This window comes from Hyla sarda, chromosome 3, assembly GCF_029499605.1.
Source record: "Hyla sarda isolate aHylSar1 chromosome 3, aHylSar1.hap1, whole genome shotgun sequence".
Lineage (NCBI taxonomy): Eukaryota > Metazoa > Chordata > Amphibia > Anura > Hylidae > Hyla > Hyla sarda.
Window position 1 is genome coordinate 348,592,497 of NC_079191.1, and position 17,676 is coordinate 348,610,172.

Below are 17,676 nucleotides of genomic sequence, written 5' to 3' on the forward strand. Positions count from 1 at the left end.
TCTAGAAAAAGTGTATATGGTAGAGCTTTTCCCACCACAGCAGAGCTGCGCAAAATTCATCATCCTGCTGCACCTTCTTGATAAATAAGATGCACACAAGTCAAACCCAACACCAAAATAAACGTGTGAAAATAGCTCTACCATAGACATTCTTTGATAAATATGGGCAATTGTACGTTATATAAGTGGTGCATTTTTGTTGACACACGCAGCATTTTTTGTGAAAAACTGGAAAATTTCTGGTGTTTTTATTTTTATTTTTTTATGGTGTACACTGTGCGGTAAAGTGATATTATATTTATTCTGTGGGTCAGTACGATTATGGTGATACCCATTTTATATAGCTTTCTATGTTCTTTTTCCTTTGCTGAGCAAAATTCTTTTTCTGCCATTCATTTTCCAACAGCCGTAACTTTTTTATTTTTCGTCCAACACCATGAATGAGGGCTTATTTTTTGCAGGATGAGCTGTATTTTTTATTGGTATCATTTTGTGATATGTGCTACCTTTTGATCTTTTTCGTTGGTTTATTTTTACGGCATTCACCGTGTGAGATAATTCACGTGATAGTTTTATAGTACACGTCATTACGGATTATGTATATGATTTTTTTTTTAATTTTTTTTTGTTGATAATACACTATACGATATGATTTTTTTTTCACTTCATACTTTTATTGAACAACTTTTTATATTTTTTATTTTTACAGGTTATACTATGCTGCGATACATTTGTACTGCAGCACAGTATGACCCGATCAGCTGCACACAGTACAGCCTGTGTGATCCAGCCAGTGGCTGGATCTCACAGGCTTCCGTAGCAGGCAGACAGGTCATGATCCGACCTCCTGTTGCCATAGCAACCAACGGCGACCCGCAATCTTATCACGGCGCCGTCGTTGGTGATCAGGTGGAGCGCGCTCCCCCTGTCAACACCATAGATGCCATGATCGGGATTCATCACAACATCTACGGGGTTAATGCTGCCGGGACTCCGGATGTTTGACAGCTGGGTCCCATTGCCGATCTCCTGCGCTGCCCGCGGCAGCGCAGGAGATCGCTAGGACGTATGCATACGTCCAAGCGCGTGAATATGTGTCGGGTGCTGGAACGTATGCATAAGTCCTATAGCGGGAAGGGGTTAAGAAAAGTAAGGCTGCATTCACATCTTGTTTTTGCAATATGGTTCCCGTATCAGGTATTTTGTAAAAAAAAAAACGTATGTCTCAAAACCGGACCGAACCGTATACAACCGTATATACCTCTGTACAGTTTTAAACTGTATACGGTTTGAAAGCGGATGTCCAGTTGCATACGGTTTAATACGTTTTTTGAAAGAAAAAAAACGGATACGGTTTTATGTTTGTCCATAATTAAATAAAGTTCTTCTTGTTCTATTTGTGGGAAGAACTTTCGGCATGCACTGCGCATGTGCAAACCGGATGAAACCATACGCACATACGGTTCTGTACGATGCCCATAGACCACCATTTAAAAAAATAAAATAAAATAAAAAACCTATACGAGTTGTATCCGGTTTTTCCCCCGGACATAAAACCGTAGTAGACTACTGTTTTGTGTACGGGAAAAAAAAAACTGATAAAACCGTAAATTATGCAAAACATACACAACCGGATGCTACATTTGGCATATGGTTTTCAGTGACATGTCTATACATATGGTTTGCAATAGGGCTCCATACGGTTTTGTCACTGAAACCGGATACGGGAACCGTATTGCAAAAACGAGATGTGAATGCAGCCTAAGCTACAAGACCAATTTTGTCCATATGACTGTTTCACCTACTGATCTTGTTGTACCTACACACCACCAGCAGATATGTAATCAGAACACGTACAACGTATCACATAAGTCAGCACATTGCATCATGTTGTACTCAGTTAAAGATTACACAGTTCAAACATCCACAAGGCTTATCTCCTATGTAAGAAGAAAAAAAAAATTAAGCATAGTGAAAGAGAGGTATTAGGCCATAAGGTTAGAAGTGGATGTAGTAAAGGACCATATTAAACAAGAAGAAAGGACATGGTAATATTGGTACCAAACAAAGGTGAAAAAGCTGCTCCTATTCAGTGGAGACCTCCTATTATTCCAAAACCATGAATCTAGGGAGACTATGCCTCATTTAAGTGTTAATATCAGCAGATCATAGAAAAGTCATCAGCAGCAACCACTCAATCGGCTCCTACTCCTTATAAAGAATATGGCTGTTTCTAAAACAGCAAGACGCCTCTCCAAAGGTTGTGTCTGATATTTAAGATCTGCCCCTTCACTTCAATTAAACTGAGCTGCAATAACAAACAATTTTTGGACAGACGTGGTACTGTTTTTGGAAAGAAGCTGCCACGTTTTTGTACTCTTGGACACCTCCTAATAAAAGGACAAGAATTTTACACATATTTCTTTGTTAATATATATCGTAGTTTGACACTTACTTTGGCATTAGCTGTATCAAAAATAGTTTCCACCAGTAGAATGTCAGCACCACCATCCAGAAGACCCCTTGCCTGTTCCGCATAAGCATCCACAAGCTCATCAAATGCTAAAGAAAAAAAATTATTAATAATAATAATAATAATAATAATAATAATAAAATGCAATTATAACCTACATTTGACAGTCTATGACAGGGACTTGCTATGGGAAGGTCAACGTATACATCAATAAACTGTGTGACCCTTCAGGTCCCTTTACTAAGCTCCATTCACCACAGTAAATGTGTAGTAGCCATTGTTTTTTTCTCTGGTGGTTTAGTATTCTGTACTTTATAATTATTTGGGGACAGTTTTTAAAAACTTTGCAAAGGAAAAGTGATGCAGTTGCCCATAGCAACCAGATAACCCCCCCCCCCCCTTTAATTTTTGAAAAAAACTCTAAAAAATAAAGATAATTCAAGGAGAGAGAAAGCAGCCGCCTGGCACATTGATAAGAGAGGAGGCACATCAAAGCCTACCACATACTCCATGTATACATTGCGGCTAAGCTGGAGATCACAGCTCTGATCTAAATGGAGTAAAAATGTTGGACCCATCTTCAGTAAAGCCATAGGCTTAAAAGGAAACATTATCAAAATCAAAGCAAACAACTTAAATACAAAAACTTACTGATATTTCTGTAGTCTGGCCTCTCAACAGAAGGGGAGACAGATAATGTCTTATTTGTTGGCCCCATAGCTCCCGCCACAAACCGCTTTTTTCCTATAATAAATAACATTCAGTATAAACAAAACACACTTATTTTTATGATCAGCCATACAGTCTACAAAATTATTGTAGAGAGAAAATTATCATCTATTATCGATAGGACAGGGGATAAGTATCTGATCATGAGGAAAGGGCAGAAAGCTGAGACCTCCCCATCTCCAGACCGGGGACACGGCTCTCAGAGAAGAGCTTAAGTTAGCCTCCCATGTTCCATTTAATTCTACGGGAGCACCAGAGATGTCCAAGTGCTGTACTTGGATATCTTTAGCACTCCTATAGAAGTGAATGGAGCGCAAGCAGTCTACAGCTCATGCTCTTCTCTGAGCGCTGAGGCCTTGTTCTGGAGATGGGTCTTATTATAGACTCCTCGTGCCTGTCTGCCATGGTTATCTTCTACTCTGAAAAAGACTAAGGGGGAGATTGATCAAAACCTGTCCAGAGGAAAAAGGTGTCTAGTTGCCCATAGCAACCAATCAGATTGCTTCTTTCATTTTATCAAGGCCTCTGAAAAATGAAAGAAGCAATGTGATTGGTTGCTACGGGCAACAAAAAAGAAAAAGCGGAACACTGAAAAAATGTATCAGCATGCCAATATAACAATACTTTATTAATTACACACCTATGTAAACAACTGTGCAATATGGTGAAAAAACATTAAACAATTAAAAATATGGGCTAGGAGATGTAAGCCCAAACTCAACCCTAGGCAGGGGCCCATGAACCCCCTCACCTAGATAAAGACACCCGCCCTTCTATGATAATGTGATATCACTCCATAAGAATATCAACATCGCAGATAGTATAAAGAACAAGTATTGCAGGAAAAATATATCAAAATAGCAGCAAAAATGGCAATAATATAAGCAAAGACATATTCCCTGCAAGTATCCCAAGATGGAGGAAAAGACTGTGTGTTGGAGTTTTAGCAAGAGGACGGGGCCATAGGAAACCCCATGTGTTCCGTCGCTCCCAAGGCAACTTCCTCAGGGGTGTTGCTATGGGCAACTTTTCCTCTGGAAAGGTTTTGATAAATCTTCCCCTAAGTGCTAATAACAAGCTTATAACACAAAGCACACATTTATGCATATGCAACTTTTATGAACCCACATACGACTACTTAAAAAATTTGTCGCACATAACTATCATCTAAAGTGCATTTCAGTGCCATAGGACTCTTAATACAAAAGGACAGTAAGTAAATTTCCCCTAGTATTTCAACCATGTCCGTCGTATAATCCAGCTATACATCTTAAGTGGTGAGATAGAATAAAGTTGATGGCACTTTTCTATAAGGCTTGACTTACTTTATTTTAAAATCAGTCATGTTAGGGATGCACAATGGCCATTTGGCCATTGTGCATCCCTAACCGGACTGATTTTAAAATAAAGTAAGTCAAGCCTTATGGAAGAGTGCCATCAACTTTATTCTACATTGCAAGTATTGGATGTGATCCTTATGCATGATAGAGCAGCACTGAAGGCTCATTTGGACTGTGAGTGCACCATTTGTTTGTCCTAGGTGTGAAGCCCATTAGAGAGATAGTGCCGTCTGTGCAACTTGTCTTTTATTATTGTTTGTATCTTAAGTGGTAAGTACCTCATAGAGATTACCCACCTTGAGTCTTAGGGAAGAAATGCAGAGCTCAGGAGTCACTAAGCCACCACTGTAATGGTGCCCATTCCAGGTCTAAACACCCCCACTCTTGTCTGATAGACAATCAAAACTCTTTTTGTCTGACAACACATTGCCCAATTTATAGGACAAACATGGCTGAAATACAGGTTACAAACCCCCCCCCCCCCCCCCCCCCTGCTGGTGACAGGTTTGCATTGCCCAATTCTATTTTACATTTTTTTTTGTGCACGATGGCTCTTTTTTAATCTCTAGTCTAAAGATTGGAATACTTAGCATTCCACACTTTTTGCCTGTTATACTGACTGGCAGTTTATTAGGCAATGAGGCTAATGCCTTTGGCATACCTAGAGCCTTTTTTTAATACTTTTGGCTGCACTTCAGGATGCCGATGGGCAGACAGAGTGAGCTCTCTCCCATTGACAATGTTCTTAATAGGCAGAGTTGCTATTCATTGCCTGTTTCACATGAGCAAATGGGTATATATGTTTGTATTGTTGATCTGAAACACAAACATATGATGGATAAAAGATCATTTGTACAGTATTTCATCTGTATTGTCTCTGTACTTCTTTACAGTAAATACTGATTGGCCTTCTTGCAGGCAAAAAATTACCTGAAAAATTTAAGGAATATAGTTGAATAGGCTATTGAATTGTGTATACAATATTGATCATATACAGGTACATCTCTCTCCATAGATTTCAATAGGAGTTTTTTATCCTCCAAGGATAAAACTAGCACACCATACAGATATATATATATATAGCAGCAAATGTGAGCTCTGGGTTCTATGTTGACGGCACCCGTGAACCTTATCCTGGGAAGTGCTGCTCTCCTTTGCTTTCTATGATATATATTAGGGGTGTGAATCGCCAAGAATTTGGCGATTCGATTCGAATCGCGATACCAGTGTGGCGATTCGATATATCGCGATATATCGCGATACCGTCTAGGTGACGATACATCGCGATATATCGCCCACCTGGGAGCATTCATAGATCCCAATAGACGCCGCTGTCAGCTTTGACAGCGGCGATCTAGTACTCCGGTGCTCACTTTTCTCATGTTATCCCGTCCGGGCTGCAAAATAAAATAAAACGCACTTTATCTTACCTGCCAACGAGCCCGCGGAGCTCCGGTACAGTCCGGTACAGGTGTTCGGTCCCCGGGCTGTATTCTTCTTACTTCCTGTTAGTCCGGCACGTCACATGGAGCTTCAGCCTATCACCAGCCGCAGCGATGTCCCGCCTCCGCTGGTGATAGGCTGAAGCTCCATGTGACGTGCCGGACTAACAGGAAGTAAGAAGAATACAGCCCGGGGACCGAACACCTGTACCGGAGCTCCGCGGGCTCGTTGGCAGGTAAGATAAAGTGCGTTTTATTAAAAATTCCACATCCCTAAAAGAATCGATTCAAAAATATTTTGAATCGATTCTGTATCGGCAAATGAAAAATCGCGATTATCGCGAGAATCGATTTTTTCTTACATCCCTAATATATATATATATATATATATATATATATATATATATATATATATATATATATATATATATATATATATATATATAGTAATACACACATACACACAAAACAGAAGAAGAGCAGCACAACCAGCTCAGTAAGTAGATGCAACCTGGTGCACGCAGAATCTCAAGCCTTGGTTAGGGGCTCCTGATGTGTAGAAAGCTCTCCACAGCACTCCAATATAAAAAGAAGGTGAATTTATTCCATTAAAAAGTGTTGTACAAAAGCAACGTTTCAACCAGCTCTACCTGGACTTTCTCAAGCAGTGTATATGTATATTTTATACGCCCATGCGAACAGCCTCAAACGTTAACATTAGATCTACATTGTGGTTCACAAAAAAGGATATATAGAATACTGATGCAAAACACACGTGTGTGAAAGCAACCTAACCTAAATAACGAGTGAAATCCCCACCTGTCTCACGCGCCACATCGTCTGCTGCTCTTCTTGCTACTTCTGCAGAGACTTTGTTCAATCGGTAGGCCTGCAACAAAATGAAAACATTTGGTGCTGAGATTATTGGATTTTGCAGTCAAAGGACAATGTTATGATTTATTGATGCTATCAGCACAGCCTAGATAATGTTAGTTGTGCTCTAAACTAGATAGGCAGGCAATAGCTTCAGAAAAAACAGACTATTCTAACAAATTATCCAATGTTGCAGCCTGTTTACATTTTTTACGCAAAGAGAAGAGGCAATTCCACTGCAACATGAGGACCCAGCTTAACAAGCCAAATGCTTTTGTGATATTGGTGAAAAGGTCTTTCGAAGGAGATAACCTACTTGTTCTCCTGTAACAATGTACATTGAGATCAGGAACATAGAGGTGATGTGAGCTGCAGAGTTAGCACATAACCCAAGAGATAACAAGGATCTTACCAAGTGTTCAAGGCCGTAGTCTGCCTGGGCAATACTCGTACTGCTGAACGTGTTTGTTTCCACGATATCGGCTCCACAAAGCAAATACTCCTACAGAAAGATACAGCAGAGAATAACTTTTACTTGACTATTTTTAAGGGATTGTCCAGGATTAGATTAAAAAAATGGCTGCATTCTTTTATACAAAGCAGCTCAGCCCCACTTCCAATGAGACTGGTTGTTGCAAGACTTGTTATTTGAATCGTAGAGAACCACACTTGCTACATCTGCCTGACTATGGTAGGATCAGCACACACTCCAGAAGATTTACGGGTGTCCAAAAACAAAAGAATCCTGAATGCAATAGCAGTGAAAAAAGAAATAAGGCTTTTGTAGATATTGACATTTATCATTGTCTTTAGAATGTTTTTTGTGTCTAGAAAAGGTGCAAAAAAGGCGAAAGCAGGGTTTATTTGCGGCTTTTTTGCACCTTTTGGTTTACACATATCTACTGATTTTGAGTTGCAATCCTCCGATTTTGGCAATACACATGATGTGGAAGGGTTTTATGAACTGCGCCTTTTTGTGAAAAGGCGCAAAGCCACTGAAAAGTCTCTAAAAGGACACCAGCTCAGACTTAGCTTTTTGGTGTGTGTGAAGAGAGAAATTTCAGAAAATGTGACCTGCACAGAATGTATCAAATGGTCTGTAACCATTTAATACATTTGGTGCTCTTACACATTATCAGCACACAAAAAAGGTGTAGAAAAATGCTTCCCTTACACCTATAATGACACATGCCAGCCATTGTTTTTTTTAACCCCTTAACGACGCAGGACGTATATTTACGTCCTGCGTCGGCTCTCGCGCCGCGATCCCGCATCATATCGCGTCGGTCCCGGCGCTCATCAACGGCCGGGACCCGCGGCTAATACCACACATCGCCGATCGCGGCGATGTGCGGTATTAACCCTTTAGAAGCGGCGGTCAAAGCTGACCGCCGCTTCAAAAGTGAAAGTGACCCGGCAAAATCGCGGCGTCCCGAACAGCTGACAGGACACCGGGAGGGCCCTTACCTGCCTCCTCGGTGTCCGATCGGCGAATGACTGCTCCGTGCCTGAGATCCAGGCAGGAGCAGTCAAGCGCCGATAACACTGATCACAGGTGTGTTAATACACGCCTGTGATCTGTGTAAAAGATCAGTGTGTGCAGTGTTATAGGTCCCTATGGGACCTATAACACTGCAAAAAAAATGTAAAAAAAAAGTGTTAATAAAGGTCATTTAACCCCTTCCCTAATAAAAGTTTGAATCACCCCCCTTTTCCCATAAAAAAAAATAAAACAGTGTAAAAAAAAATAAAAATAAACATATGTGGTATCGCCGCGTGCGTAAATGTCCGAACTATAAAAATATATAATTAATTAAACCGCACAGTCAATGGCGTATGCGCAAAAAAATTCCAAAGTCAAAAAAAGCGCATTTTTGGTCACTTTTTATACCATTCAAAAATGAATAAAAAGTGATCAAAAAGTCTGATCAAAAATAATACCGATAAAAACTTCAGATCACGGCGCAAAAATGAGTCCTCATACCGCCCTGTACGTGGAAAAATAAAAAAGTTATAGGGGTCAGAAGATGACATTTTTAAACGTATAAATTTTCCTGCATGTAGTTAGGATTTTTTCCAGAAGTGCAACAAAATCAAACCTATATAAGTAGGGTATCATTTTTGCCGTATGGACCTACAGAATAATGATAAGGTGTAATTTTTACCGAAATATGCACTGCGTAGAAACGGAAGCCCCCAAAAGTTACAAAATGGCGTTTTTTCTTCGATTTTGTCGCACAATGATTTTTTTTTTCGTTTCGCCGTGCATTTTTGGGTAAAATGACTAATGTCACTGCAAAGTAGAATTGGCGAAGCAAAAAATAAGCCATAATATGGATTTTTAGGTGGAAAATTGAAAGGGTTATGATTTTTAAAAGGTAAGGAGGAAAAAACGAAAGTGCAAAAACGGAAAAACCCTGAGTCCTTAAGGGGTTAAAGTGTTGTTCAATCAATAAATAAATAAATAAATAAATAAAAATTCTATATATAACTGGCAATAAGGAATTGGATTTTAGCGAAAGAGTGAACATGTTCAATCTTACGGCAGAATCCGCCAGAGAAGCTCCACCTGTCAATGGCACATAGGAACCGAATCTGGACCATTTCTGCTCCGTGCAGATAGATAGGAGATCTAAAGAGGAAATTTAGCGAGGAATTCTCGCTGAATTTCCTCAGTACCCGTAGAAGGCATAAAATGGGCGGCTCACTAGTGCAGACTAACAGTTGGTTTCTCTGAAATTTTTGCCATGAGAAAATAAATATTATTTTTTTTTTTTTTTAAGTCAAAAATACCTTGTGAATTTTGTAGATTATGTCCGGCTGGGTGATACTTAAAAGATCATTGTTGCCTCTTAAAGACTTGCCGTGGTCTACAAACTCCTGTCCCCTGAAGGATTCTTCTGAAAGATTATGCTGTTGGATCATGGTGCCCATCCCACCATCCAAGACCATTATCCGCTCCCGGAGGATTGATTCCAGTTCTTCATGTGTGTTGACTTAAAAATAATTTTAAAAAAAACAGATGTTAACAGTAAACAATAATGTGTTTTATTTATTAAATTTTTTTTTCATATATTGCAACAAAAGAAGCATTTCTGAAAAGAATAGATACACACAACATGATTCAAGAAAGCTTGGAGATTCATGCACATATACTGAGGACTAAGGCTTGGTAGTAAAACGTTGGAGGGAAACAATTGCTAGAACCTTTCCCATTGTTCAAGACATCCAGCATGTCAGTGGGGATGCCAAATAGGAAATGTAAAAAAGCATTTTTGCATCAGTTGTGGTAAATCTTAAAAATACAAAAAATCCTGTGTTCCTTTTTACTATCCGAGGACTCAAGATCACCTACACACACACACCGGTATTACAGACTAGTTGAGTACCCAGCGCTGCCCGGTTTTTCCTTCCTAATCCTTGTTGGGGAGGAAAATCAACAAAGGAGGAAGCTTTTGACTTCATGTCCCGTCCTCAGGTGGGACTGAGTTGTGATGAAGATATTGTAAGCCAAAAATAGAAGGGGGCTTTGTGGAAAAGGAAATGATTTGCAAGCCAGACCGTTGCACAAAAAGGGCAGAAAATAAAAGGGGTGGGGCTTAAACAGTGGGCGTGTTTTTGTGAGATGGGGTGTGGCTTTTAAGCCGGACTGGCACATTCACCAGGAGATACGGAGCTTGTGGAGTAAGGTACTGGAAGTCTCATATACTTGCATGGGACTTGAAACAAAAACCCATCTTTTATATAAGGGTGTAGGTAAGGGTTAATTTAACTATCATATATTTTTATTTGACATATAAGTAACATGTGACCAGGTATTATCGAAATATCTCCAGCTGTACAGAAGTTATGCCGGAACATACATTTCCCGTAGATTTGCATAAACCCCGACCCTCAAAAATGGGGGTAGTTAAGAGTTAATTTACGTTTCCTCTATTTTTAGTGGACATATAAGTAACATGTGACCAAGTATTATCTAAATATCTCCAGCCGTTTGGAAGTTATGCAGTAACATATTTCCCATAGACTTGTATGGGAACTTAACCCCTTAAGGACACAGGACGTAAATGTACGTCCTGGTGCGGTGGTACTTAACGCACCAGGACGTACATTTACGTCCTGTGCATAACCGCGGGCTTCGGAGCGATGCCCGTGTCATGCGCGGCTGATCCCGGCTGCTGATCGCAGCCAGGGACCCGCCGGCAATGGCCGACGCCCGCGATCTCGCAGGCATCCGCCATTAACCCCTCAGGTGCCGGGATCAATACAGATCCCGGCATCTGCGGCAGTACGCGGTTTCAATGAATGATCGGATCGCCTGCAGCGCTGCTGCGGGGATCCGATCATTCAGAACGCCTCACGGAGGTCCCCTCACCTTCCTCCTTCCGGCGTCTCCTGCTCTGGTCTGAGATCGAGCAGACCAGACCAGAGCAGAAGATGACCAAGAACACTGATATGTTCTATGTCCTATACATAGAACATATCAGTATTAGCAATCATGGTATTGCTATCAATAGTCCCCTATGGGGACTATTCAAGTGTAAAAAAAAATGTAAAAAAAAATGTAAAAGTAAAAGTAAAAAAAAAAAGGGAAAAATCCCCTCCCCAATAAAAAAGTAAAACCTCAGTTTTTTCCTATTTTACCCCCAAAAAGCGTAAAAAAGTAAATTTAATAGACATATTTGGTATCGCCGCGTGCGTAAATGTCCGAACCATTAAAATAAAATGTTAATGATCCCGTACGGCGTGAACGTAAAAAAAAAAAAAAAAAATCCAAAATTGCTACTTTTTTTATACATTTTATTTTAAAAAAATTAATAATTTATTAAAAGTTTTTTATATGCAAATGTGGTATCAAAAAAAGTACAGATCATGGCGCAAAAAATGAGTCCTCATACCGCCGCTTATACAGAAAAATAAAAAAGTTAGAGGCCATCAAAATAAAGGGATTATAAACATACTAATTTGGTTAAAAAGTTTGTGATTTTTTTTAAGCACAACAATAATATAAAAGTATGTAATATTGGGTATCATTTTAATCGTATTGACCCTCAGAATAAATAACACACATCATTTTTACCGTAAATTGTACGGCGTGAAAACGAAACCTTCCAAAATTAGCAAAATTGCGTTTTTCTTTTTAATTTCCCCACAAAAATAGTGTTTTTTGGTTGCGCCATACATTTTATGATATAATGAGTTATGTCATTACAAAGGACAACTGGTCGTGCAAAAAACAAGCCCTCATACTAGTCTGTGGATGAAAATATAAAAGAGTTATGATTTTTAGAAGGCGAGGAGGAAAAAATGAAAACGTAAAAATTTAATTGTCTGAGTCCTTAAGGCCAAAATGGGCTGAGTCCTTAAGGGGTTAAACATAAACCTGACCCTGGCAAATGGGGGTGAGTAAGGGTTAAATCACCTAGCCTACGTTTGTTGTTGACATGTGTGCCAAGTTTCATGTTAATATCTTTAGCCGTTTATACACACATAGGGGGAGATTTATCAAAACCAGTGTAGAGGAAGAGTGGTGCAGTTGCCCATAGCAACCAATCAGATAGCTTCTTTCATTGTTTACAGGCCCCTTTGAATATCAAAGAAGAAGTCTGATTGGTTGCTATGGGCAACTGCACCCCTCTTCCTCTACACTGGTTTTGATAAATCTCCCCCATTGAGTTTTATATCTATAGATTAGTAATCATTTGCATAGCGTATTACAGAAGTATGTTCCCTCTGGTAAAACAAAAACATGGGGTTAAATGGGATCACAAGACCAAAACAGTAAAAGTGTTTAGTCCCAGAAAGTTCACCTAGGGACAGCTTTACACCCTCCATCTGGCCCCAGTACAAGCGCCTACACCTACTCTAAGGAAAATGCTCACTGTTCAGGGAGAGATCTGCTATACAAACCCTGTAGCTCTCATTGCCTGGTCCACATAACAAAGAAGCACAAGAAACCTGGCAAAATTCCATTTGATCTTTTTATTATTTTTTTTGATGTAGGATATGACCAAAAATCAGCAATTCTGTATTTTTTTTTATTTATTTATTACGATTAATTTTAATAATGCTGTATTTTCATAGGCAAGACAATTCCACAATACACTTTTTTTTTTTTAAGTCCCTTTAGATCAGTGTTTCTCAAGCGCGGTCCACAAGACCCCCGAACAGGTCACGTTTTCCAGATTACCTTAGTCTTCCACAAGTGATAATTATGGTCAGTGAATCAGGTATCACCACAGTTATATCACCTGTGAAAGACCATGGAGATCCAGAAAACATTAAAGGGGTACTCCGCCCCTAGACATCCGATTCCCTATCCAAAGGGATCCCTCCTGCAGCACCCAGTAACATCTGCTGCACGAAGCAAACTTGTCTCCATGCCTGATGCCAGGCAATGCAGGGGCCGGAGTATCGTGACGTCACGCCCCCACCCCTTGTGATGTCACGCCCCACCCCCTCAATGCAAGTCTATGGGATGGGGCATGATGGCCGCCACCCCCCCCCCCTCCCATTGACTTTCTTTGAGGGGGCGCGGCGTGACATCACAAGGGGGCATGGCTGTGACGTCAATACTCCAGCCCCTGCATCACCCGTCATCAGGCACAGAGCGAAGTTCACTCCTTGCAGCAGACGACACAGGGTGCTGCAGGAGAGATCGTGGGGGTTCCTAGCGGCGGGACCCCTGCGATCAGACATCTTATCCCCTATCCTTTGGATAGGGGATAAGATGTCTAGGGGCGGAGTACCCCTTTAAGGACCACGCTTGAAAAACACTGCTCGAGGGGACTTTTCTAAGCAATGTCTGTATTGCTTATAATGATCATTGCTAAGCTATTGCACAGCACTGATCACTTCGGGTGATCACTGCACACATAGGGCTGCCATCGGAAAGCCCTGTGCGTATAGCGAGCGAGGAATCCGCAACGTATTTCATGCTGCTGCCGTAAATTTTGCGCAGCGTGAAATACACTGCGTATACGCCAGGTGGGAACACACCCTTAGACACATCTGAAATCTGTGACCGTTTTTGACAAGTATTTCAAAAATCAGATGTGGATTTTGGTGCAGATTCTTAAGGCCTGTGTACACTAGGAAATTTCTGCTCTCCGTTATTCCAAGTGGAATTTTCATTGCACACATGCAGAAGTGCCCGGAATTGGCGCTTATTTCACGTGGAAATTAACCACGGAAATAAGTGTCGGAAAAAACAAAGCACCATTGAACAAAAGGGATTACGGCGCTGATTATTGCCAGCAGACAATGTTCATTCTTCTGGATTGTGTAATTTGCCACAGTGTAAACTGTGATGTGGAATCCCATTAAAATCAATGAGAGGCCGCTGCAAGCGGCATTTCTGTAGTGTGAACGAGCCCCTAAAGGGGTACTCTGACCCTAGACATCTTATCCCCTATCCAACGAATAGAGGATAAGATATATGACCGTGGGGGTCCTGCAGTCCAGACGCCCGCGATCTCTGTAAACAAGCGCCGGGTGCAGGCGGCGGGGGTCGTGATGTCACAGCCAAGCCCCTGGTCATTTCTCACCATGCCCCCTCAATGCAAGTCTATAGGAGGAGGCATGGCAGCCACCACGCCCCCTCCTATAGACTTGCATTGAGAGGGCGTGGCGTGACGTCATAAGGGGCATGGTCATGACGTCACAACCCCCACTGCCTGCTCAAGTGTTCGGCACAAAGGCATCGGAGTACCCCTTTAGGGTCTATTGACACGTACAGTATTCTGCGCAGATTTGATGAGCAGGATTTTCTGCTGCAGATTTCAATGTAAACTCAATGACTGAACACAGCTTCAAATCCTGCGCATCAAATCTGCGCAGAATACTGTACGTGTCAATAGACCCTAAAGCTGTCATTGATAGATACGTCCAAAAGTGTTCAAGACCGGAAAATTCTGCACTGTGCAATATCAATCTATTTCCCAATATCACCACCAAAGGCGATCTGCAGGCAGAAGAGACTCAGGTTTGGATGCAGAATAGGTGCGGATTTAGAGGCCAGATTTTGCCATATGAATAAGGTGGTTTTGGCCACAAGACCTGCAGGTACCAGCTGATAACAGAAGGCAATAGCCCTCATTTACTAAGCTAATCCCGTCACTTGTCAGGTTTGTGCGACTAAAATTGTGTCACACAGCTCGTGCTACACTACATGGGACATATTTTACCGAAATGAACCAGCATCTCTCCGAGTGGTTTTAAAGGGGTACTCCGGCCCTGAGACATCTTATCCCCTATCCAAAGGATAGGGGATAAGATGTCTCACCATGGGGGTCCCGCCACTGGGGACCCCCGCAATATTGTGTTCGCCACCCACCTGTTTGAGCTGCACGCCACGGTGCCAGCTCACAAACAGCCGGGTAGGGGCCGGAGTATCGTGACGTCACGACTCCGCCCCCATGTGTCGTCACCCCCCCACCCCCGTTATGCAAGTGCCAGCTGACAAACAGCCGGGTGGCGATCACAGGGCCGGAGTATCGTGACATCACGACTCCGCCCCCGCTATGCAAGTCTATGGGAGGGGGCGCGACGGCCGTCGCGCCCCCTCCCATAGACTTGCATAGCGGGGGCGGAGAGTGACATCACATGGGGGCGGAGTCGTGATGTCACAATACTCCGGTTCCGTGGTCGCCACCCGGCTGTTTGTGAGCTGGCACCGCGTCGTGCAGCTAAACAGGTGGGTGGAGAATACAAAATTGCGTGTTCCCGACAAAACTAAAAAAAATCCCTCCGAGTGTGTGAGAAAATACACACAAAACCGTGAGTTTGTTGAAACCAAAACCCTACACCATTTTTGGGAAATTTATTTAATTATATCTGTTAATTCCCTTTTTTTTTTACTTATTAACCTTTTAGTTTATAATTAAAATCTGTACATAATAAATCACAATCAGGATTATATTTATTGTAACCTAATATTTTTGATAGAAGATAAACACTCCATTCTTAGTAAATGAGGGCTAACGTGTCGTATACACAGGAAGATCTCCAGTAGTAGAAATGTTATACCCTAAACTAACTGTAGGTTTTATAGTACTGCAATCATCTCCAGCCTGTCAATGATTGGGGCATGCTGGGAGTTGTAGTTGTGTAACAGTATACTCTATGGTACAGAGGTAATGCTGCCCCCATCACTTTATAACAACCTGTGAATTGGCCAGAGCGTCCACCCCCCACATTACATAAGCATAACACTGTAAACACGTGCGCCGGGCTGACAGGACCCCGTCCTCACACTGCGGCTATTACCTGCGGTACCGGAGTGCTGTATGGTGGGAGGCATGGCTCTTGCAGGCAGGAACGGCGGCGCTTGTCTCAGCACGGACAGGAGACACCGGAGCAGCGTGTCCTAATAGAGTGTTACGGCAGCAACGGGATAGGTTGTATTACAGCTTCCTGTGCTGCCCGAGCTTAGTGCGCATGCTCAGTGGTGGCAGCTGCCCGGCCGCCCCAGCTAGTGTACGGTGACTCCGGGGGAGCGCAGGGAAGGACCTCTATGTCTATGTCCGGGGCCACAAAACGGGGCTGAACGGGTCCAATGAAATGGGGTCCGTCTGGTGTCGGGGGAGCGTAAAAAGAAGCAAAAAAAAAAAAAAAAAAGTTTAAAAATCCCACCATAATAAAAAACTAAAATCGCCCCCTTTTCCTATTGTTTTACATAAAAAAAATGGAAAATCTAAAAAGATTTATATATTTGGTATCACCGTGTATAGACTTGTCCTAAGTGTTAAAATATAACATTATGGTGAACTTGGGCGTAACTATAGAGGTAGCAGTAGCATCGGGGCCCTGTAGGGTTGCCACCTTTCCCTCAGAAAAATACCGGTCATGGGTGTGGCTATGTGGAGGTGGAGCTACAAAAGGGGAGGGGCCAGATTGCACAGGGGCTGAGGGATCAGGGGTTTAAGAAATGGGAGGGGGGTTTAAGAAATGGCACGGGGGATTGGAGGAATACAATATATATGCGGGGGGAATTTTCCTATAGCGCACAAAAAATTGACATTTAGAGAATACCTACCAAAACCCTATTTATGCCAGCGGCGGCGGTAGTGGTGGTGTACAGCGGCAACGCTGGCTCTCTCTGATGACGAGTGACGTCCCCCTGCGCAACGTCAGATAAACAGGCTAATCGGACAGTATCACACATGACAGATTTAGATGCACAGGCTCAGCAGACAGTATCACACATAACAGGATTAGATACACAGGCTCAGCAGACAGTATCACACATGACAGGATTAGATACACAGGCTCAGCTCACAGTATCACACATGACAGGATTACATACACAGGCTCAGCTCACAGTATCACACATGACAGGATTAGATACACAGGCTCAGTAGACAGTATCCCACATGACAGGATTAGATACACAGGCTCAGCTCACAGTATCACACATGACAGATTTGGATATACAGGCTCAGCAGACAGTATCACACATGGCAGGATTAGATACACAGGCTCAGCAGACAGTATCCCACATGACAGGATTAGCTACACAGGCTCAGCTCACAGTATCACACATGACAGGATTAGATACACAGGCTCAGCAGACAGTATCCCACATGACAGGATTAGATACACAGGCTCAGCTCACAGTATCACACATGACAGGATTAGATACACAGGCTCATCAGGCAGTATCGCACATGACAGGATTAGATACACAGGCTCATATCCCACATGACAGATTTGGATATACAGGCTCAGCAGACAGTATCACACATGACAGGATTAGATACAGAGCGGAGCAGATAGTTTCACACATTAAAACATTAAATCAGTGTTTCCCAACCAGGGT

At 42.0% G+C, this 17,676-nt stretch overlaps 1 protein-coding gene across 1 annotated transcript in view; it reads right to left on the minus strand.

Moving 5' to 3' along the window:
- MTR (5-methyltetrahydrofolate-homocysteine methyltransferase) overlaps positions 1-16,320 on the minus strand; it is a 110,007-nt gene extending 93,687 nt beyond the window's left edge. Inside the window, exons 1-6 of the mRNA XM_056567527.1 lie at positions 16,125-16,320; positions 9,651-9,853; positions 7,270-7,359; positions 6,804-6,873; positions 3,125-3,217; positions 2,456-2,562 (exon numbers count right to left, since the gene is read on the minus strand). Of these exons, the coding sequence (XP_056423502.1) occupies positions 2,456-2,562; positions 3,125-3,217; positions 6,804-6,873; positions 7,270-7,359; positions 9,651-9,853; positions 16,125-16,158 (597 nt within the window). The 5' untranslated portion in view covers positions 16,159-16,320. The remainder of the gene's footprint in view (positions 1-2,455; positions 2,563-3,124; positions 3,218-6,803; positions 6,874-7,269; positions 7,360-9,650; positions 9,854-16,124) is intronic.
- Positions 16,321-17,676: the final 1,356 nt, after the last annotated feature.